Source organism: Doryrhamphus excisus, chromosome 11 (genome assembly GCF_030265055.1).
Source record: "Doryrhamphus excisus isolate RoL2022-K1 chromosome 11, RoL_Dexc_1.0, whole genome shotgun sequence".
Classification (NCBI taxonomy): Eukaryota; Metazoa; Chordata; class Actinopteri; order Syngnathiformes; family Syngnathidae; genus Doryrhamphus; species Doryrhamphus excisus.
This window is the reverse complement of record NC_080476.1, coordinates 1,347,380-1,371,462: the sequence shown is the minus strand read 5'-3', so window position 1 is coordinate 1,371,462 and position 24,083 is coordinate 1,347,380. Positions and strand designations below refer to the sequence as shown.

Genomic DNA, 24,083 nt, shown 5'->3' with positions numbered 1-24,083 from the left:
TGTTGGAAGTTATCGAAATAAATTATATATTAGACAATTTCTCTTGTTTTTTTTGCTCATCAACTACTACACAAACCTGCACACATAATATTCCACCTTTTAAAGGGAGACACTGGTGCCCACGTAATTCTGTAAAAATGGAAGTAAACACACACACACACACATATATATATATACAGTGTAATGGTGTTCCAAAACTACAATTTCAGCAAGTAGAAAATGAGATTATTGTTGAACAAAACAAATATGCAATATTTACTTGATGTCTTTAATGTCATAATGGACTATCAAATATAGAAAATATATAAAAATGAGTATCTAAAATGTATTTTCTCTTTAATCTACTTCAGTACTTCCTGTCAATATATGAAACAAGAGTGAATGCAGAGTTTCAGCACACCTGAAGATACACAGGTGCGTAGGAAGCAGGTGTAGCCAACAAAGTGTTCAAAAAGAGGTTCCTGCACACTGTGTTGCTCTCATTCATTAGTTTATTTAGGTAACGTTTCAGTCCGTTTGACCTTCATCAGAAATATTAGCTAGACCTAATATGTCTGATGAAGGTAGACCTAATATGCTAGACTTAATATGTCTGATGAAGGTAGCCCTAGTATGCTAGACTTAATATGTCTGATGAAGGTAGACCTAATATGCTAGACTTAATATGTCTGATGAAGATCCAACGGACCGAAACGTTACCTAACTAAAGTAATGAATGAGAGCCACACAGTGTGTGGGAACCTCTTGTTGTATATAATATATGAAACAAACCATGAAAAATTTTTTGACAAAAATATAAAATATAATATATCTACTAACAGAGTCTGAGAAATCTCTATTTGAAATATATAACCTCAGGGTACATCAACATGAGCATATGAGTATATGGCTGAAATGGATGCAGCATGTGGCTCAAATGCACAAAGAAGGACATTTTGATGACATTCTGACACTTATGGAAACATCAACACATGAACTTCTACACTTAGGGGGCTGTATGTAAGATTGTGGCTATTGTGGCTGTTGCTGTGCCTGCTCATCACATCTGTGCTTGAATTGTTGCTCTGACATCGCTTTTCCTTGCTGGAAACAAGGACATCAGTTTTGGTGTCCTTTCACCTCCCTTCTGGCACCTTCCTCTCCTGAAAGAGAGATATGAAAGAAGAGACAAAAGAACCAGTGACAACAAAAACTGAAGTGCATACTTAAGTATAACTGTGAAACATACAGTAGTTGTTTACAGTCCTTAATGTGTTTAACACAAAAAATCCAAATACTCACCTGTGAGACATTAAACAAGGTAGGCCACCTGTGCTTCATGTCACTGATGCTCATTTGTATGTCGTATGTTCCTCTATGTGCAAAAGTTCTCCACATCAAGTCCTTAATGACTGGGCTGTCTCTCTTCTTTAATTGGTGATTAGTTGGTTTTGGCGAGGAAGAATACCGCTTCACCACTGTTCCATGTTTTAAGGGAGCAAGGACATGTTAAATGAAGACAGGGTACTTACAGCCACATCCATAAATACTGTGCTTGACTTGGTAATGCTTGAGAAGCTCCCCTTTTGAAGTATCCTCCAATGTGCAGCGCCTACATTGCCAGGCCACGGGCCGCCACCTTAAAAAGGAGCATAAACAGTGTTAGGATGGTTTGTTTTTGAAAGGTTTTCATAAATCCAGATCCAGTAGTACTTTCTGGAACACCTCAAGACTGTATTAGAGGGGCGTTGGGTACCTCTTAAGATCCTTAAGAGTGCAGAGGATAGTGCTGCCCTCAATCACTATGCCGACATCAACTGACCCATCTTTCCGCAACAGGTAAATCGCCATCACTTCATCTGCCATCTGCTCTTGAATGCTGGTTGATCCATCCCCAGCATCCTGCAGACATTGTAAAGGCAGCTGTTAAATGCTCACGTTAAACGTGCATCTCACAAGACAAGTAGCACGTCCTGTCTTCTAATGTCCACAGCTGCTTTACACCATACAAAAAACAGCTCCATCTTGGTGTGCAGTAAAGATAAATTAACTGTAAATATAAATGTACTGCTGCTGTGCACTTCGAGATTACATTTGGCCAAACCTTGAAAATCATGAAAAGTACAGTCGTATACCAACCTCAAAGTCCTTGAAAAGGGCACTAGCATGTTCAGCAAGATGGTCAATAAGGAATCGGATGACAACGTCCCTTGTCTGCTCACGTTGGATTCCATCTGCCGGACAGAAACATTGAAGCAGTGCTTTGATTCACAGGAAAAACTTAAGTCTCAAACATTTCAATAGAATTTGCATGAGAGGGAAGTTTGTAAGTAGTGATGTCAGCAAAAAAACTAAAACCTAAAAATTTGCCAGGCGCATGAATATAAGTGGATATTGTGGTGCGGTGTGCAAAGGATGTGAGAGATTGAGGCACAGAAAATTAAGGAAGAAAAACCAAAAACTGTTTAAAGGGGCTGTATGTAAGATTGTGGCTATTGTGGCTGTTGCTGGAGTGAAATAAAAAACAATCTGTATTGCAACTAGCAGCAGGAACGAAGCGGTAGCATCTGTTGTCACAGTGATATCTGGTTCAGGCTTCTGTGGCTTAAGCGGGTAGGATGGACGACTATTTTGCTTCTTACTTTCAGTCACAGTAACTAAAAGCAGAGGTCATGTCACTCAGGTGCTGTGCTGGTTATTGTTTCACTTTCACCGCCCTGACATTGTGTCTGTGCGCTGTGCACCTACAGAAGGCTTGTTGTCACATCTTTATTTCAAATGAATATGTTTTCTTAGTCTCTGATGACAGACATATTGTGCGATATTTTATTTACTTGATGTGCATTTTGTACATACGTACAGCTCCTTTGAGAAAGAATGGAGGAAAGGATGAGTAATAAATAGGAGGGAGAGTCAGAAAAGATAAATGTCAGCTGTATGATGTGAACAGAGAATGGAGAGAAATGTGAATGAGACAGGTGGAATGATGACTATTGCAGGTAAGGTACAAATTTAATAGGTGGAGGATGGTTTTAATACCTGAAGTAGAATGTTCGTCTGTGCTTGAATTGTTGCTCTGACATCGCTTTTCCTTGCTGGAAACAAGGACATCAGTTTTGGTGTCCTTTCACCTCCCTTCTGGCACCTTCCTCTCCTGAAAGAGAGATATGAAAGAAGAGACAAAAGAACCAGTGACAACAAAAACTGAAGTGCATACTTAAGTATAACTGTGAAACATACAGTAGTTGTACTCATGAGGTCCTTTGTGGCCATTCAGGGCCAGCTAACAAACTGCTGATTGTAGATGTAACGCACGAATGTCAAACTTAATGACTGGGCTGTCTCTCTTCTTTAATTGGTGATTAGTTGGTTTTGGTTCAGCTCCTGGAGGATAGCGAGGAAGAATACCACTTCACCACTGTTCCATGTTTTAAGGGAGCAAGGACATCTTAAATGAAGACAGGGTACTTACAGCCACATCCATAAATACTGTGCTTGACTTGATAATGCTTGAGAAGCTCCCCTTTTGAAGTATCCTCCAATGTGCAGCGCCTACATTGCCAGGCCACGGGCCGCCACCTTAAAAAGGAGCATAAACAGTGTCAGGATGGTTTGTTTTTAAAAGTGCTGTCCAATTTCATGTACATCGTTTTTGGATTGCGTTTTAAATCCACAGTTCTAAAGAAAGAATTATAATGCACATTCATTCATGCATTCATTTTCGATTGCTCATCCTCACAAGGGTCGCGAGGGGTGCTGGAGCCTATCCCAGCTGTCTTCGGGCGTGATGCAGGGTACACCCTGGACTGGTGGCCAGCCAATCCCAGGGCACATATAGACAAACAACCATTACCACCCACATTCATACCTATGGACAATTTGAAGTGGCCAATTAACTTAGCATGTTTTTGGAATGTGGGAGGAAACCGTAGTACCCGGAGAAAACCCACGCATGCACGGGGAGAACATGCAAACTCCACACAGAGATGGCCGAGTGTAGAATTGAACTGGCATCTTTTAGCTGTGAGGTCTGCACGCTAATCACTCGCCTGCCAAAAATGCACATTGACATTAATTATATCTCCAAATATAATTACAGGAAAACATGCAGTAATTCATAATTCGAATTAATATTTCGTATATAAAACCATGAATAAATAATTTTAATGAATAATGTCGCCCATCTCTGTGTGGAGTTTGCATGTTCTCCCCGTGCATGCGTGGGTTTTCTCCCACATTCCAAAAACATGCAAATTTAATTCCAAGTAGACTCCAGCACCCCCCGCGACCTTCGTGGGGGTGAGCGGTAGAAAACGAATGTTGAATACTCTTGTACTATAATTGTAATGAGCTCCGGAAGTACCTCGGCTGTTCCCACAAGAGCTTCCCATCGGAGCATATCGACATCACGTCATGTTACAAAAACAATGTAAAACTAAGCAAAACACGGCGTACACACATAAAGAGAGCGCGGTTAAAAGCTTAACTTTTTCGGTTCGATGGTCCGTTACCTGTTAAAGTATGTTCGCCCAACGAACCATGTTAGCTGAGCAATTTGGTGGCTAGCAAACATAGCTAAAGTTAGCTTACGCACAACAGAATAGCGGTGACATTAAAAAACAACACCCAGCGTATTTGAAGGAAGACGGGGTCGCTATTAGTTTAAAAATTGCAAGTGCTGTACTTACCGATGTATTGTCGTCCATATAACTTGCCGTGTTTCGATACCTTCGGGCTGTTGTGTTGCCGGAAACTGTACCATAGACCTCTCATAACTCCACCCCTTTGGCCGCGAAGGGGGCACGTCATGACGGTCTACGTCACCAAGCTTAAGCGCTGGACTTAAGCATTTATTTATGTAAGCGATTAAATGATTTTCAGAGGTTTTACTAAGTTAGTAAACTGTATTATTGTTATATTTAATAAGGCTCTGGGTCATTTTCTGAGTGTAGTGTTTTGTACATCATTCTAATCGGTCAGATCCGTTCGACAACCATTTGTTTACGTTTTATTCTGAAGCAGTGCGTTGCGGTGTGTGGAATGCATTGGAACATTTTGCTCTTTATGGAAAAGTGGTTGGCTCTTAAAAGAGCCGTTGTGGTGAATCTACTGCAGATTTGCAGCGATTTCTCGGCGAAAGTTGAGATAGAGCGTCTCATTTCCCCTCTCGTTGAGATGGCAACCGTCGGCAAGCAAGTCGTGGACAGAGACGTTCGAGTGCGGGATGCGCTTCATGCCGCGTTGTCGTAGGAAGCCGCCAAGGACTCGGTTAATCCTTTTCCTCGCATTGTCCAGTCCACGTCCTGTGGGTGCCGTCTGGTAACGCCAGTTCCAACGAGGCAAGATATCCGAAAACATCACCACCGTGCCGGGTAGCAAGTGGATGATGTAGTCGAGATCCGCCATCATTTTAAGGAGAAGCCGGCGGCAATTTTGGCCGCCGAAGCCAAAACTATTGCCGCCAAGGTGGATGAGCAGCAACTGTGGAGGTGTCGCTCCCGTTTGCAGCTTCTGGTGTATAAAAGGCACCAGATGCTCCCACCTCCTGCCGCCTTGTCCATGCCAGGTGACTTGGCAAGGGAGGCCGAAATTCGGATCTCGGCGGTGCAGCCTGACGTGTCTTTCCAGCCGGGTCACAATGGAGCTGCCGATGAGCCACAACGTTGTCCTCTGCGTCCCGTTCATCGTTATGCCGATAGTCGCACTTGCAGCTTATTTATACAGTGAGCACGCAATGCCATTGGTTAGTTTTCCCTCCGTTCGTCCACGTAAACATTGTTTGGTTTAATTCAATTTCAAATTACATTCATTCCGCCAATAGCTGATCGATTGATAGGTGAGTGAGGCATGATTGGTCAATTTAAAAAATATTGACCCGCCCAACTTTCACATTACATTCAATCAGACGATCGCTGATAGGTTGTTTGTTTGGTGACTTACGATTGGTCATTTATCCAAAGGCGGAGCCTGACAGGTTGGTTTTGTGAGCTACGATTGGTCAGTTCTTCCACGGTGTGGTGCACGGTGCTATAAATGCTGCTTCGCGTGCCCGCTTCCCCCCCTTTCTGCTCGAGCGAACAGAAAACTTTTCGAGAGAACGCTTTTTGCATTGCCTCAGACAAAGACAAAGACAAAGACGAAGGACCTACATTCGACGGAAACTGCAGTTTGCCGTTGTGTTGGACTTCATCTGCTGACATAGAGGTGAGTTTTTTTTTAATAGACTTAGTAAACTGAAATATATTCATTTGTAAGAATGAGCGCCATCGCAGGAATGCACGTCAGGTTGGAGCTTAACTCCATTTTGTTTTTTCTTCGGCTTTTTCTCCACATGTGTATAATTTTATGTGTTTTTATGTTGTCGTTGGTGTCGCCGCAAGGTAACTGCATGTTTGGGATACACTAACGGTCAGAACTTAACTCAATATAGCTCAAGTTATATTCGGTGGTGCTGCACGTAGGCCGCTTGTTCAGGATACACGAACGGTCGGAGCTTAACGCTGTATAGCGAAAATTATATTCGTTGTTGCCGCACCTTAAACGAGCCGTTAGCGGGCAAATTGGCGGCACTGATGACAAAGGCCCCGAAATGGCGGCGTCGTAAATGTCGTCGTTGATGCCACAGGCCCCAAAATGGCGGTCGGTAGGTTTTCAACTTTTTTAGCTTTCTCTGTTTCCAATGATTTTAACCCCGTCATTCATCTAAACCACTATCGCGTTGCGGAGGAGAAGACGTCCACCTGACGTTTTCTTCATTTTTCTTGTTTCCAATGATTAATCCCGTCATTCAGCCAAAGGGCCACACCCAAGTGTGCATGTGCCCACTCAAACGCACACAATATGAGGGGGGTGGGGGAAGATAGTGCTCTTGCAGTAAAACACACAGCTGGTGTTTATTTATTTATGTTGTTTTCTGCATAATAGTTGTATTTATTGACAGTTTGATTTATCATTTTATCTCTGTGTGGAGTTTGCATGTATTCTGTGCGTGTGTTTCTCCGTGTACCCCCTCCCCCACTGGCGACTCCAAATTGTCCATAGGCATTAATGTGACTGTCAATGGTTGTCTCTGTGACCCATGCTTGGCTGGTGAGCAGGGTGTAGTCCACCTCTTGCCAGAATACAGCTGGGGTAGGCTCCAGCATGCCCACGACCCTTGTGAGGATAAGCGGCACAGAAAATAAATGGATTTATTCATTCATTTTCTGCCGCTGCTGCAGGAGTCTATCCCAGTTGTATTCAGGCGAGAGGCGGGTACATCCTGGTTGTCAACCAATCACAGGGCACATAGAGACAACCATTTATACTCACTTTCATTTGACCCCCACCCCACACACACACTCCATATTGTCTGTGGCCATGAATGTGACTGTGAATGGTTGTCTATGTGCCCTGTGTTTTGCTGGTGACCAGGATGTAGTCCACCTCTCGCCTGAATATAGCTGGGGTAGGCTCCAGCATGCCCGTGACCCTTGTGAGGATAGGCAGTACGTAAAATGTATGGATATGTTCATTCATTTTCTACTGCTGCTGCTGGAGTCTATCCCAGTTGTATTCGGGCGAGAGGAGGGGTACATCCTGGTTGTCAGCCAATCACAGGGCACGTATAGACAACCATTCACACCCACTTTCTTGCCTATGGACAATATGGCATCGCAAAAAAAAAACCCACGCACACATGGGGTAACCAGAGAGCATGGAAAAGAGCATTTAGAAGCTTAAGTACATGGCGTGTGAACTGACATTGATTTCATTGTTTTCTTTTAGATGCCACGAAAGAAGGGTTTCCGTATGCGACGCACACCCAAGGCTACCCAAGCTGTTGACTGTGCAGTTGCAACAAAAGGTAGGGAAGAAGTATCTTCACTGTCACCGGTGGAGGTACCAACAGGTGGGTTACAAAAGGTGGTCAAAGGGTCATTTCATCAAGGCAATACAAGGTTTAAGTATGCAGGAACACAGTGTATGGCGATTGCCTTTTGTGCCACTGCTTTACACAGTATTAAAAATGTCTTGTTGTGGGATACTGCTGATCTTGACATGGCTGTTGTTGAAGGTGATCAGTTGTATGCTACTCTAAGGGAACGTCACGTAATTAGTCACCCATCCCACTTTTTGTGTGCCACAGAATTGCCCAAACAGGAGGTGATTGCTGGACACAAATTTGAGTTTTGTGTGAAGGATGATTATGCTTTAGGTGATGTCAATGTAGTTTCCAGCTATTATATTGAAAACGGGATTCATGTCACTTTGCATGATGCTTTACACACAATGTTTGGCAAGTACAGCACATGCATTCTTACAGTTTGCCAAAGTAGTTGTGCCATCATTTGTGATGCTGGTCAGTATTGTCTGGTGGATTCGCACTCGCGTAGCTGTAATGGCATGGTGTGCAGTGATGGAACCAGTGTTGTTCTGTGTTTTGGTGGTCTTGATGCCCTTGCTAATCACATTAGCAATTTGGCTGCAGGGTTTGGTGGAGCAGAGAAACTTTTTGAAATAGCTGGTGTTGTTGTGACTGTTGTGGCTGACAGGAAACGTCACTTGGAGATGATGACTGGTGATGATGGCAAAAAGTTTAAAATGGCTGACATTTCTAGTACATGTGCATCTGATGTTGAGGTCATCAGTGTTGTTACCACACAGCATGCCTTTTGTCCAATGCTTCAAAATGACTCCAAAGATGTGTGCCAACTTTTGAATATAGATTGTGAAGTCAAAACTGTGCCTGTCAATTTGCGTGTTGGACCCTTGGGAGCTCCCTGTAAAAAGGAGAGCATTGTTGCTGATGGCAACTGTTTTTTCCGTGCCATATCACAAGCGGTGAGTGGCACACAGAAAAATCACAGAAAAATTAGACTCCATGTGGTTAAACATATGGAAAACCACTGTGAAGATTATGAGAAGCTTCTCAGGAGTGAGTACAGTTGTTTGACACAGTATATTAGTGTTTCCAAAATGAAATATGTCAATAGCTGGGCAACTGAGGTGGAAATTCAGGCTGCAGCGGATAGTTTAAGAATAAATATCTTTACTTTTTACGGTGGTCGTTGGTTGAGATATAGCTCAACGTCAGAATCCAGTCGTGGGATTTATTTGGACAACTCGAGTGGTAATCACTACGAGTGTGTGACATGTGTCAATGAGGGTCAGTTAGGAAGTTGCTTTGGCATTTGTCAGAATGGTACATCTCAGGTCAGTCAGTATGGTACCAGGTCACATCGGCATCAAGTAAATTGCGCTGATAGTGAAGTAGCAGTTGGTTTGAATGATGTCGTTGAAACAGGCAAAGAAAAACATCAGTCCATGGTTCCACGTGTAAGCCCGTCCAAATATCTAAAAAGGAAAAGGGCCCTGGACAAAAGATGTAAATATGTCGCTGACATGAGCATAAGGGAGACAAAGAAGGTAATGACTATGAAGAATTACAGAGAACAAGCAGTCTTTAGGCAGAGAAAGAAGACGAGGAGTGTTGAAAAGTATAGAAATGATGTCATTCATAAAAATAGAGTTAAAACATCTAGCATCTATAAGTATAGGAATGACAGCTTGCATCGGGACAGGGTCAAGATGTGTAGTGTGAGTAAGTATAGAAGTGACAGCTTGCATCGGGACAGGGTCAAGATGTGTAGTGTGAGTAAGTATAGAAGTGACAGCTTGCATCGGGACAGGGTCAAGATGTGTAGTGTGAGTAAGTATAGAAGTGACAGCTTGCATCGGGACAGGGTCAAGATGTGTAGTGTGAGTAAGTATAGAAGTGACAGCTTGCATCGGGACAGGGTCAAGATGTGTAGTGTGAGTAAGTATAGAAGTGACAGCTTGCATCGGGACAGGGTCAAGTTGTGTAGTGTGAGTAAGTATAGAAGTGACAGCTTGCATCGGGACAGGGTCAAGATGTATAGTGCGAGTAAGTATAGAAGTGACAGCTTGCATCGGGCCAGGGTCATTATGCAGGGCGTCAAAAAATATAAAATGGATACAAGGCACCGGGCCAGTGTCAAACTAGCCAGTATGAAGAAATATCACAGTAATTTAGAACGCAAAATGCGTGTCATTGCAGATGTGAAGGCACGAAGGCATGCTGCAAAGTTGCGAGAGGAAGAATTTGATGTTGTTGTTGAGAATTTTTTAGAGAAAGTGAAGAATGGGCCCCAGTTTGTCTGCTGTGTGTGCCATAGGTTGATGTTTAAACATCAGGTCCTGCAGTGTCACAGAGAGCATTACAGCAAAAGTGCAAGTGCTTCTCTTGTGAACACGTGCATTAATGAGGATTATTTGCACAAATGTAGTGCAGAGTGCACGGTGCCTTGTTTGTTGTTGGAGTCTGGTAGAGGGCAGTTGTGGGTTTGCTACACTTGCCATTACAAGATTAGCAAAGGGGAATTCCCACCTGAATGTGTGGCAAATAATTTGGGGGTGGACCCGATTCCTCCTGAGCTGGCTTGCTTAAACAGCTTAGAGCAACACTTAATTGCACTAAATATCCCCTTCATGAAAATGCTAGCTTTGCCTAAAGGGGGGCAAAATGGTGTCCATGGGCCTGTGACTTGTGTTCCGGCCAATGTTGTAGAAACGACAAATTTGTTGCCACGGTCCAATATGGAAGGCTCTATGCTCCGTGTCAAACTCAAAAGGAAGCTGACTTACAAAGGACACTACGAGTACCATTTTGTTGACAGCATGCACATTCGTGAAGCCTTGAGGTATCTGAAAGAGTCTAATGTGCATTATGAAGATATAGAGTACAACGAGGAGTGGGTCAATGACTTTTGTAGGGAACCTGATGCCTCTCAGGTGGAGGACAGTGTTCCTGCAGTAGATGTCACACCGCCTCTAGATGCAGAAGATGAGCTTCTTCATGATAGACAGCAACACTGCATGTTTCAGGACACATGTTTAATGCCAGTTGACATTGGTCAGGAAGCGCTAGATCAGTATTATGACAATATATTGAATGTGGCTCCGGCAGAAGGCAATAATCCTGTGAGGTTGCTTTCTGACCATTCGAATGAAGCTAAATGTTTCCCAGTGTTGTTTCCACGCGGCCGTTTCACGTTTCATGACACTCGACAATATAGGCTGACGGCGTCGCGATATTTCAATAATCGTATCATGCATGCTGATAAGCGGTTTGGGCAGAATGTGGAATACATATTCTATGCTCAGTACTTGTGTGAACTTGTGCAGGTGGTGTCGAGCATTTCCATTGCTTTACGCAAAGGAATTGCTGGTTTGGTGGCAAAAATGGCCAAGGATTTGTTGACCAACGATGAGTCGTTAAAGACATTGTTGGAATGTGACCAGGGCTATCGTTTTCTGAAGCCCATCAGAGGTACTCCAGCCTTTTGGCAGAGTACGCAGCGCGATATTTTGGCTTGTGTGCGTCAGCTTGGTGTTCCCACGTGGTTTTGCTCTTTTTCGTCTGCTGATTTACGGTGGCAAAACTTGGTAGACTGTGTTTTGAGGCAAGAGGGTAGAACGCAAACGGCTGCAGAGTTGGAGTGGGCTGACAGGTGTGATTTGTTGAGACGGAATCCTGTGACTGCTGCACGGATGTTTGATTTCCGGTGGCATGTCTTTCTCAGAGAGGTGATAATGTCTTCGAGCCAACCGATTGGCAAAGTTGTAGACTATTTTTACCGGGTGGAATTTCAGCAGCGTGGTTCCCCGCATGTACATTGTTTGTTCTGGGTCGAGAATGCCCCACGTATTGAAGTGAACTCAGATGAAGAAGTCACAAAGTTTATTGATAGATATGTTACTTGTGAATTGCAGCCACAGGATGAAGGATTGACAGAGACAGTGTCTTCCGTACAGCAGCATTCTAAGAGACACTCTAAAACGTGCAAAAAGAAAAACACAGTGTGTCGTTTCGGTTTTCCCAAACCTGTGTCAGGACGAACATTTATTAGCCATCAGTTTGACGGACAGGGACAAAAAACATGCACTTGTCAGGTTAGCCAATCAACCGGTGTTAAAACATGCACATGTCCAAAAGCATCCCAAAATGCCGTAAACATGAAAGCAGAAGAGGCGTCGGAAATCATAAAATCCATTAAAACAGCCCTGGCTGACGAGAACCACGCATATCAAAGCGTGGAACATTTGTTCCATAGTCTCGGTATAACACAAAATACTTTTGAGGCCGCACATCGCCGCTTGGGTCGTCGTACGGAAGTCATAATGAAGCGTCAAATCAATGAGGTTTGGATCAATCCATACAGCAAACCTCTGCTTAAATGCTGGAATGCTAATATGGACATCCAGTATGTCGTTGATGCGTATGCGTGCGTGGTTTATATAATCTCGTATATTTCCAAAGCTGAGAGGGAGATTGGATTGCTGCTGAGTAATGCCCAGAAAGAAGCATCCAAACAGGCAAACGTCAGTGCCAAAGAGGCCTTAAAAAGTCTTGGCAGTGTGTACCTGCACAATAGAGACGTGTGTGCACAAGAGGCCGTTTACCGGGTGACAAATATGCATCTTAAGGAATGCTCGCGCAAAGTAGTTTTTGTTCCAACAGGGGACAATGTGGTCAAAATGAGTTTGCCTGTGAGTGTTTTGCGTCAAAAAGCTTCATCGGCCGAATTAACAACGGAAGACATGTGGATGACCAGCATTGTCGACCGTTATAAAAACAGACCAAACGACGACACGTTTAATGACATGTGCTTGGCACAATTTGCTTCGGAATACCGCATCATTAGCAAAAACGAAAGGTCGGCATCCAAAATAGAACTTAAAAACAACTACGGACATGTGACAAAACGTACACGGACCAAACCTGCCGTCGTACGCTCTGCGCGCTTTTCAGAAACCAAAAACCCAGAGTTGTATTATCGTAGCCTTTTGCAGTTGTATCTGCCATACCGAGTGGATTTGCAGTTAAGACCTGCCAACTGCCCAACATTTGAAGAATTTTATGACAATGGTGCGGTCCGATTAAATGATGGGTCGATGCATTCTGTTCGATCCATAGTGGAAACAAATAAACAACATTTCGACAGCGACGGGGATGAACTGGACAGCATCCAAAGATCTATTGATCACAGCGGTGTTGCTGAGGATGCGTGGTGTCTGCTGTGTCCAGAGCAAGAATTGGAAAGGCTACAATGCGAAGAAGAACGCCGGAAAAAACAACAGTTGGTCGAAGAAGAGGCAGAAGTAATACCTGACTTGGCAAATGAAAATAGAACCGCTCTAAACTTACAAAAGCAAAAGTCAATGAGTCGAAATGATGGCTTGGCATTAATCCGCTCCCTAAATAATACTCAAATGGACATTTTTTACAAAATTAGACAGTGGTGCCTTGATAAAGTAGGTGGGAGAAAACCCGAGCCTTTACACTTATTCATCACAGGTGGTGCCGGGACAGGAAAAAGCCACCTAATTAAAGCCATCCAATATGAGGCTACCAGGTTGTTGTCAACAATGTGTCGGCAACCGGACAATATTTCTGTCTGTCTAGCTGCACCAACAGGGATTGCTGCTTACAATTTGAATGCCACAACAATACACAGCACATTGAGCATCGGCAAGGATACCCGTTTGCCTTACACACCACTGGGTGAGGAAACGGTGAATTCCTTGCGTGCCAAGTTCGCGGACCTCCAAATTTTGATTATCGATGAAATATCGATGGTTGATCACAAGTTGTTGACGTACATTCATGGTAGGCTCCGACAAATTAAGCAAACCGGTGACTATGCTGCATTTGGCAACGTCAGCATCATCGCAGTCGGTGATTTTTACCAGTTACCGCCAGTCAAAGGAAAGCCTCTTTATGTCGAAGACGCCACTTTCAACTTGTGGGCAAATCTTTTCAGTGTTGTCGAACTGACAACGATAGTCCGGCAAAAAGATAATCAGTTTGCAGCATTGCTAAATAGACTCCGCAAACATCCAAAAGGCGCGGCGTTGTTGGAAACAGACATAGAACTTTTGAAACAGCGCGAAACGGGTGAGGTCAGCTCCGCGTTACATGTGTTTCCAACCAATCAACAAGTAAACGAATACAATCTAAAACAGCTTTTCAGGATCTGTCCGGAGTACACGACGATAAAAGCTGAGGATTTCAGCCAAAACAAAAAATCCGGTAAATTAGAAAGAAAAGTAGGGCACCACAGCAAAGTTTACAACACGTGTTTAGAGGAAACTCTGCACATCGCTAAAGATGCACGTGTAATGCTTTGCAAAAACATCGATATTGACGACGGCTTAGTTAACGGGGTTAGTGGCACTGTCTCTGATGTTCTTTTCCAAAAGGATGACACATTTCCGAGTAAGATCTATATAAAGTTTGATGATGCCAAAGTAGGTCAACAAAGGCGCGCACAAACTGCTGAGTCTGTCACGCTAAAAGACAGTACATTTATTCTGCCAGAGGAAGAAAAAGTAACTAAAAGTGGTGGCATGCGTCGCCAGTTCCCTCTGAAGCTCGCTTGGGCTTGCACGGTACATAAAGTCCAGGGTGTTACCGTGAGCAATGTAGTTGTGTCTCTAGACAGGGTGTTTTCCGCAGGGCAGGCGTATGTTGCATTGAGTCGGGTCACAGCTTTAGACGGTTTGATTATTGAAAAGTTTAATGCCGAAAAGATTTACTGTAATGATGCCATTAAGAATGCTGTAGGTAGGATGCCAGCATTTTTGACAGAAAGTGAACCAACACAAACAAATGTACAACCACCACATTTCACAATTTATTTGATGAATGTCCAAAATTTGACAAAACATGCGTCAGATTTGGCAGCATGTACACAGCACCTGCAGCCTAACTGCATCGCTGTGACAGAAACGTGGCTGCCAACGGCATGTACACCCAGCAGTGTAACCATTCCTGGGTATCATTTCCATAGCCAACCACGATGTTTGTCTTACTCCAGCAGTAACCCTGCTTTGGTAGAATTACAAGGGCAACAGCATGGCGGAGTTGGCATGTACATTGCAGACCACCTGCACTGTAGTGTTGTCTCCGCCCCAAACTTCAACTTGGAAGTTTTACTGGTGAACTGCTCCTCACCCAGTGTGTTAATAGCAGTTGTGTATCGACCACCCTCCTATCCAATGGCGTTGTTTCAAGGTCACCTTGGCACGCTGCTGGATTGGTTGCACCAGGAGTACGCCAGCATTGTCGTACTGGGAGATTTTAATGAAAATTTGTTAAAATCTTCCACTATCAGCACATTCATGGCTAGGAAAGGGTTCTGCCAGTCAGTCAAACATCCTACCACAGAAAAGGGTACACTAATTGACCATGTATATGTCAAAACATCACACTTTGATGTAGAATCGGTTGTGATGCCCACTTATTTCAGTGATCATGAAGGGATTTTGTGCTCTTTTAAACACTAAATTTAAAACGCACACACACGCACATACACATTCCACTTCAGCGTTCTTCTGGCAGTCTTATGGTGTAAGTGTAGTGTATAGTGTAAAATAGGTTTAGGTTCAACCAGTGGACAATTTACAATCCACGAGTTTACTTGCCCACGAGAACGGTGGATTGTATTTGTCAATCACTGAATGAACGTGTAAGTGTAGTGTATAGTGTAAAATAGGTTTAGGTTCAACCAGTGGACAATTTACAATCCACGAGTTTACTTGCCCACGAGAACGGTGGATTGTATTTGTCAATCACGGACTAAAAGTGAAATCACTGGTCATAGTTAAGATCCCAGTTTCTGTCAAACCAGTAAATTAACATGTAAATATTGTAAACATGTAAATATTGTAAACATGTAAATATTGTAAACATGTAAATATTGTAACATCTGCTTGTATTTTAAATAATGTAAATATGTATATATGTAAATATGTATATATGTAAATATGTATATATGTAAATATGTAAATGTGTATATATGTAAATAGTACCTGATGAAATGATCCCAGTGCTGCCTCACTCACCTGTCCTCTTGTCTTGATAGTTACCGCCTGTCTGCCTTAAAGTTAAATACTAAAGGGATTCAAACCTTTTTCAACAGTTATTTTTCTAACCAAATTGTATTAGTCAATCACGGCCGCAAAATTCAACCACTGCCCAAAATTAAGAATCAAAGGGATTAAAACTAAGACTTTTCTGAACACGTTGGTATTTTTCTAACCAGTGGACATTTTCCAATCCGCGAGTTTACTCTTCCGAGAACGGTGGATTGTGTTTGTCAATCACTGGCGAAAAATACGTTTTTTCAGACACGGTAATGCAAACAATGAGGGCAATGTAAATATGTAAATGAATATGTAAATATGTAAATATGTAAATATGTAAATATGTAAATATGTAAATATGTAAATATGTAAATATGTAAAAATGTAAAAATGTAAAAATGTAAATATGTGAATGTATATTGTGACTAACCTCTGCTCTTGTCTTTCCAGTTGCCGGCTGTCTTCAGTTCCACGCACATGATCTTTATATTAAACATAGTAGCAGTAGAAGTACATGCGTAGATTTAACATAGTAGCAGTAGAATAGCATAGAAGTAAAACTAATCCCATAAGTGCATCATACCAACTATTATAATAGCAATGTAGTCGTTTGCATGCATGTGAGTTTTCATCAACAGGACAAGACCCCTCTGACGGTGTGAGTGTCCTCTGACAACTGCTGCATGTGGTAAGATATGGAGCTGTTTTCACTATTCATATTGGTCAAATTCTGTTCATGTGTGAAACACTTGACTTTTTTGCCACTTGACATTATACTCGCATGTGATTTCTCCCGATACGTAAACCGGGCTCCAGACCACAAGTTAAACTTTGCTTAGTAAATAAAATACATCTTGAAATGTTGCCAGTCGCATAAAAACAATTTTTTTGACCAACTAGCTTTAATTAGCTAGAAGTTGGAAACACCTCCACTATGCTAAATGGGACACAGACTCTTACATGAGTTTATGTTCTGCAGGGGAAAAATGTTAACCTGTTAACCAAAATGTATGGGGGCCTTGTGCTTGTGCTACTAAAATTATACATACAATGCCATGGTACTTGTAGTAAAAAAACCTTCCTCATGCTGTCTTTGACTTTTTATATGATCATAGCAAGTTTACTAACACATTTGCTTTCACTCTTTCTCTGACCTGTAGTGAATGCTGGCTGCTTCCAGAGGAGCTCCCACCGTTGCACCTTGACATCCACCCATTGATGACTAGATAGGATACTGGTGATTCCGGGAACTGGTCATCGTGGGACTGCAACTGCTGATCCTTACCTCCACCCATTCTTAATCCTCTGTCCTTTCTTCACCACTGTCTACCTACCATCTCTCCATGTCATCCCTCTCAACCCAACCGGTCGAGACAGAAGGCCGCCCCATAGAGCCTGGGTTCTGTCCAAGGTTTCTCAAAGAGTTTTTCCTTGCCTCCGTTGCCAAGTGCTTGCTCGTGTGGGGTTCAGTTGGTTCTCTTTCTAGATAGCTTCCATATGATGATTAGAATTGGCACTAAATAAAATAAATTGGCTTGACATAACTGCTTTTGTCATTTCTGCATGTTTAGTACATAAGCCCACACGTGTTCATTCATAGTTTAGACAATCTACAATGTCAACTTGGTCTCTGCTGCTATCCTGCAAAACACTCCACCCACTTTGACCCTGGGTAGACCACAGAGATGCTTCACAGACCAAGGACCCAACCAGCAATCGTGATGGAGTCCACCAGCATGGCACATCAAGATATAGCTGGGATTGGTTCCAGCACACCTATGACCCATGTGGAGGATGAACAGCATAGAAGGATGGTATAATGATGAATGTCAGCATAATTGTGTCCATAATTGACTGTGTGGCAGGGTGCTATGACAGATATTGACAACTCTTTCAAAGGTGGGTATGTGGTCATGTCCTGTTTGATGTCACAACTCCCTAAAAGTCTTGGGACAGACACACTATGTAGAATGTAGTTTTACGTCTCCGGAGGTTGGTGGCGCTATACAGTCTAAGGTGGGTACATGGTCATGTCCTGTCTGTGCCACCATAGAAAAAATCAGACCATATAGGATGGAGTTATACAATTCAAACAGTTGGTGGCGCTATATGTACACAGACTGATTTGGAGACGATCCGACCAAGTTTTGGCAGATATACATTTCAACCAGTTGGTGGCGCTATAGAGTATGTACACACAGTATAACAAACTAGAGATTGACCCAACACCAAAAAAAATTTCAAGACAATCTGACCATGAATCAGGAAGTTACGGAAGATGTACATCTCTGCCTGTTGGTGGCGCTATACAGTATGTACACACACAGTCATAGACCAGAGTGTACCCCAGACCACCAGAAAAAAATTTGAGGTATATCCGACCATGTGGAAGGAAATTACAGCTGATATACATTTCCACCAATTGGTAGCGCTATACAGTCTATGTACACACAGTATAACAGACCAGAGATTGACCCAACACACCAAAAAAAATTTCAAGAGAATCTGACCATGACTCAGGAAGTTATGGCAGATATACATTTCCACCAGTTGGTGGCGCTGTGTTTTGAACATGGGTTCTGGAGCGTTAGGTGCGTCCTGTCATGATAGACTTCTCCACCGAAAATCATAGTGATACGTGCAACGGGTGGCGAGGGATAATGAATTGAAACTTCTAGGTGGCGCTAGTGTGTCAATTTAGATTGGTGTCACATGGGAGCACCACCAGGGCGCTCAGGCCTGGATTCTGACCTTACGTGTAAGATTTCAGCAGCCTGTGACCTTCTGCGGGCAAAATATGAGCCTTCGATGGTCAATGGCGAAGGCTGACCATTCGCCGTGGCCACGCCCACCACATGTGCTTTACACACATCATAGTCCATCGACTGACATCATCAGTCTGTCAGTCAAACTGTGTATTGACTTTGATGTACATTGCTTCAAGGCAAGGCCAGACACCAGGCAGGGCCAGATAAGGTAAAAGTTAAGGTTAAAGTAAAAGTTTGGTGGCGTGCCACGCCCACATCCTAAGTAGCAGCCCAAAATCCTTCGCAATTTAACGTGGGCCATCCGTCTAGAGTCCGTTGATGCTACAACGGACTCATTCGGTCAAACCCCCTAGGAGGAGTTCGTCGAGATACGACCTCTACTGCCGCCCCCAAATGGCCGCCGCCACCTAAAATGGCGGACTTCCTGTTGGTTTTAGAACATGGGTTCTTGAGACTTTTTTGTGCGTCCTGTCACGAGTGATGTCTCCGTCGAAAATCATGCCCATACGTGCAACGGGAGGCGAGGGATAATTATTTAAAAACTTGTAGGTGGCGCTAGTGAGTCAATTTGGCTTGGTTTCAAATGGGGGCCCCACCAGGGCCCTCAGGCCTGGAATCTGCCCCCCCTTATGAGTTTTCAAGCACATGCGATCTTCTGCGGGCGAATGATGACCCTTTCTTTGTAAACGGCGAGGCCTGAGCATTCGCCGCCAGGCCACGCCCACCACATGCGCTTTTCCTGCATCATGGTCCATCAACAGGCTTCACCAGGCTGTCAGGCAGTGACCTTGTGACCTCGGTGTTCATCTGATGAATCTCCTGCCAGAAAACGCCTCATGTAGATGACACGCCTTTAGCCTGTCGCCAATAGGTGGCGCTGCGACGAAATCAGGAAGTGACCTACGGGGACTTTCGGGGCGAGGCCATGATCACATGTACCAAGTATGATGAAGATCTGACCACGTGGAGCCAAGTTATTCACGTCTACAGTTACGCTCAGCGTGCAAGGCCCGGACAGATGAAAAAGGGCAAAATTTGGGGGCGTGCCACGCCCACATCGTATGGAATATCCCAAAATCCTTCGCAATTTAACGTCGGCCATCCGTCTAGTGTCCGTTGATGCAACAACGGACTCATTCGGTCAAACCCCCTAGGAGGAGTTCGTCGAGATACGACCCCTACTCCTGGCCCGAAAAAGGCCGCCGCCATCCAAAATGGCCGACTTCCTGTTCATTTTGCAATATGGGTTCTTGAGACTTTTTGGTCCGTCCTGTCACGATAGACGTCTCCACCAAGTTTCGTGACGATCGATGAAACTGGTGGCGGGGGCCAATTTTTTTTTTAATTCAAGGTGGCGCTAGAGAGCCAATTTTGGAACATTATATTTGAAACCCATAAAATATCAAATTTTTCGCCAGACCTGATGCGCTTGGCAAATTTGGTGAGTTTTCGGGCATATTAAGGCCCTCAAAATGGCGCCCAAAGGCGGAGAAGAATAATAATAATAATAATAATAATAAGAAAAAGAAACGGAACGATTACAATAGGGCTTTCGCACTGGTCAGTGCTCGAGCCCTAATAATAATAATAATAAACATTACGATTACAATAGGGCTTTCGCACTGGTCAGTGCTCGAGCCCTAATTACGATTACAATAGGGCTTTCGCACTGGTCAGTGCTCGAGCCCTAAATATGTGATTTGGATACACATGACAGAGGTCTATTAAACTCATGAAGAACATGCAACTTAGTGAAAATTGGATTTAGCGCCTTTTGGTTGCAAGCTCTTCACTTACCCTAGCTTTTGTTGCAACTGCACAGTCAACAGCTTGGGCAGCCCTGGGTGTTCGTCGCATACGGAAACCTTTCTTCCGTGGCATCTAAAAGAAAAGAGATGAAATCAATGTCAGTTCACACACCATGTACTTAAGCTTCTAAATGCTCTTTTCCATGCTTTCTGGTTACCCCGTGTGTGCGTGGGTTTTCGCCGTGCCCCCCCCCATTGGCGATGCCATATTGTCCATAGGCATGAAACTGAGTGTGAATGGTTGTCTATATGTGCCCTGTGATTGGCTGACAACCAGGATGTACCCCGCCTCTCGCCCGAATACAACTGGGATAGACTCCAGCAGCAGCAGTAGAAAATGAATGAACATATCCATACATCTTACGTACTGCCTATCCTCACAAGGGTCGCGGGCATGCTGGAGCCTACCCCAGCTATATTCAGGCGAGAGGTGGACTACATCCTGGTCACCAGCAACCCACAGGGCACATATAGACAACCATTCACAGTCACATTCATGGCCACAGACAATATGGAGTGTGTGTGGGGTGGGGGTCAAATGAAAGTGAGTATGAATGGTTGTCTCTATGTGCCCTGTGATTGGTTGACAACCAGGATGTACCCGCCTCTCGCCTGAATACAACTGGGATAGACTCCTGCAGCAGCGGTAGAAAATGAATGAATATATCCATATATTTTCTGTGCTGCTTATCCTCACAAAGGTTGTGGGCATGCTGGAGCCTACCCCAGCTGTATTCTGGCGAGAGGTGGACTACACCCTGCTCACCAGTCAAGCATGGGTCACAGAGACAACCATTGACAGTCACATTAATGCCTATGGACAATTTGGAGTCACCAGTGGGGGAGGGGGTACACGGAGAAACACACACGCACAAAATACATGCAAACTCCACACAGAGATAAAATGATAAATCAAACTTTCTGTCAATAAATACAACTATTATGCAGAAAGCACAACATAAATAAATAAACACCAGCTGTGTGTTTTACTGCAAGAGTACTATCTTCCCCCACCCCCCTCATATTGTGTGCGTTTGAGTGGGCACATGCACACTTGGGTGTGGCTCTTTCGATGAATGACGGGGTTAATCATTACAAACAAGAAAAATGAAGAAAACGTAAGGTGGGCGTCTTCTCCTCCACAACAGCATCTCCCGGTGCAACGCGGTAGTGGTTTAGATGAGTGACAGGGTTAAAATCATTGGAAACAGAGAAAGTTAAAAAGTTGAAAACCTACGGTGCGGTGGCTTCTCCACACAAGCAAATCCCAGGTGCTGGTGAATCGCGATAATGCTTTTATGGTACGCTATCTCCATTTAGCACAGGTCACAGAATCGTTACCTTTAGGCTAACAGCTCGTTTAAGGTGCGGCAACAACGAATACAATTTTCGCTATACAGCGTTAAGCTCCGACCGTTCGTGTATCCTAAACAAGCGGCCTACGTGCAGCACCGCCGAATATAACTTGAGCTATATGGAGTTAAGTTCCGACCGTTAGTGTATCCCAAACATGCAGTTATCGTGCGGCGACACCAACGACAACATATAAATACATAAAATTATACATATATGGAGAAAAAAACAAAGAAAAAACAAAATGGAGTTAAGCTCCAACCGGACGTGTATTCCTGCGGATCGCGCTCGGTGCTCATTCTTACAAATGAATATATTTCAGTTTACTAAGTCTATTAAAAAAAACTCACCTCTATGTCAGCAGATGAAGTCCAACACAATGGCAAACTGCAGTTTCCGGCGAATGTGGGTGTCTTGTTTTAGGCAATGCAAAAAGCGTTCTTTCTCGAAAAGTTTTCTGTTCGGTCGAGCAGAAGGGGGGCACGCGAAGCAGCATTTATAGCACCATGCACCACACCGTTGGAGAACTGACCAATCGTAGTTCACAAAACCAACCTGTCAGGCTCCACCTTTGGATAATTGACCAATCGTAAGTCACCAAACAAACAACCTATCAGCGATTGTCTGATTGAATGTAATGTGAAAGTTGGGCGGGTCAATATTTTGAAAATTTACCAATCGTGCCTCACTCACCTATCAATCAATCAATCGATCAGCTATTGGCGGAATGAATGTAATTTGAAATTGGGCGAATTAAACCAAACCATGTTCACGTGGACGAACGGAGGGAAAACTAGCCAATGGCATTGCGTGCTCACTGTATAAATAAGCTGAAGTGCGACTATCGCCATAACGATGAACATGACTCAGAGGACAACGTTGTGGCTCGTCGGCAGCTCCATCGTGACCCTGCTGGAAAGACACGTCAGGCGATATTGCCGGGACCCGAATTTCGGGCTCCCTTGCCAAGTCACCTGGCATGGACAAGGCGGCAGGAGGTGGGAACATCTGGTGCCTTTTATACGCCAGAAGTTACAAACGGGAGCGACACCTCCACAGTTGCTGCTCATCCACCTTGGCGGCAATAGTTTTGGCTTCAGCGGCCAAAATTGCCGCCGGCTTCTCATCAAGATGATGGCGGATCTCGATTACATCATCCACTTGCTACCCGGCACAGTGGTGATGTTTTCGGATATCTTGCCCCGTTGGAACTGGCGTTACCAGACGGCACCCACAGGACGTGGACTGGACAATGCAAGGAAAAGGATTAACCGAGTCCTTGGCGGCTTCCTCCGACAACGCGGCATGAAGCGCATCCCGCATTCCAACATCTCCGTCCACAACTTGCTTGCCGAGGGTTGCCATATCAACAAAAGGGGAAATGAGACGCTCTACCTCAACTTTCACCGAGAAATCGCTGGGCATCTGCAGTAGATTCACCACAACGGCTCTTTTAAGAGCCAACCACTTTTCCATAAAGAGCAAAATGTTCCAATGCAGTCCACACACCGCAACGCACTGCTTCAGAATAAAACGTAAACAAATGGTTGTCAAATGGATCTGACCGATTTCAATCAGAATGATGTACAAAATACTACACTCGGAAAATGACCCAGAGCCTTATTAAATATAACAATAATAAAGTTTACTAACTTAGTAAAACCTCTGAAAATCATTTAATCGCTTACATAAATAAATGCTTAAAAGTCCAGCGCTTCGTTTCCGATGGGAAACTCTTGTGGGAACAGCCGAGCTACTTCCGGAGCTCATTACAAATATAATACAAGACTATTCAGCATTCGTTTTCTACCGCTCACCCTCACGAAGGTCGCGGGGGGTGCTGGAGTCTATTTAGAATTAACTTAGCATGTATTTTGGAATGTGGGAGGAAACCGGAGTACCCGGAGAAAACCCACGCATGCACGGGGAGAACATGCAAACTGTACACATAGATGGCCAACAGTATTCATTAAAATTATTTATTCATGGTTTCATATACAAAATATTAATTCTAATTATGAATTGCTGCATGTTTTCCTGTAATTATATTTGGAGATATAATTCATGTCAATGTGCATTTTTGGCAGGCGAGTGATTAGCGTGCAGACCTCACAGCTAAAAGATGCCAGTTCAATTCCAGTTTGCATGTTCTCCCCGTGCATGCGTGGGTTTTCTCCAAGTACTACGGTTTCCTCCCACATTCCAAAAACATGCTAGGTTAATTGGCCACTCCAAATTGTCCATA

At 43.8% G+C, this 24,083-nt stretch overlaps 1 protein-coding gene and 1 long non-coding RNA gene across 3 annotated transcripts; one reads left to right on the top strand and one right to left on the bottom strand.

Annotated features, from left to right (window-relative positions):
- Nucleotides 1-1,510: 1,510 nt before the first annotated feature.
- On the bottom strand, nt 1,511-4,776 carry LOC131138596 (uncharacterized). 2 transcript variants are annotated; one of them, XR_009132114.1, is made up of 7 exons: nt 4,668-4,776; nt 3,452-3,558; nt 3,220-3,363; nt 3,019-3,133; nt 2,119-2,213; nt 1,736-1,881; nt 1,511-1,618 (listed from the first exon to the last, which is right to left on the bottom strand). It is a non-coding gene; the product is annotated as an uncharacterized LOC131138596 (long non-coding RNA). The 2 variants fall into 2 exon arrangements; XR_009132113.1 differs by having other exon boundaries at nt 3,019-3,363.
- LOC131138595 (uncharacterized) lies at nt 4,217-17,561 on the top strand. The gene is made up of 3 exons (XM_058087648.1): nt 4,217-6,183; nt 7,747-16,597; nt 17,070-17,561. Exons 1-2 carry the CDS (start codon nt 6,013-6,015, stop codon nt 15,328-15,330), a joined length of 7,755 nt encoding a protein of 2,584 aa, XP_057943631.1. The 5' UTR covers nt 4,217-6,012; the 3' UTR covers nt 15,331-16,597; nt 17,070-17,561.
- The last annotated feature ends 6,522 nt before the right edge of the window (nt 17,562-24,083 follow it).

Excerpts from the sequence above, each read along its gene's own strand:
- LOC131138595 (XM_058087648.1), top strand. The coding sequence starts at position 6,013 with ATGCTGCTTCGCGTGCCCGCTTCCCCCCCTTTCTGCTCGAGCGAACAG. Across the intron at positions 6,184-7,746 it reads CTTCATCTGCTGACATAGAG|ATGCCACGAAAGAAGGGTTT; the intron begins GTGAGTTTTTTT and ends GTTTTCTTTTAG.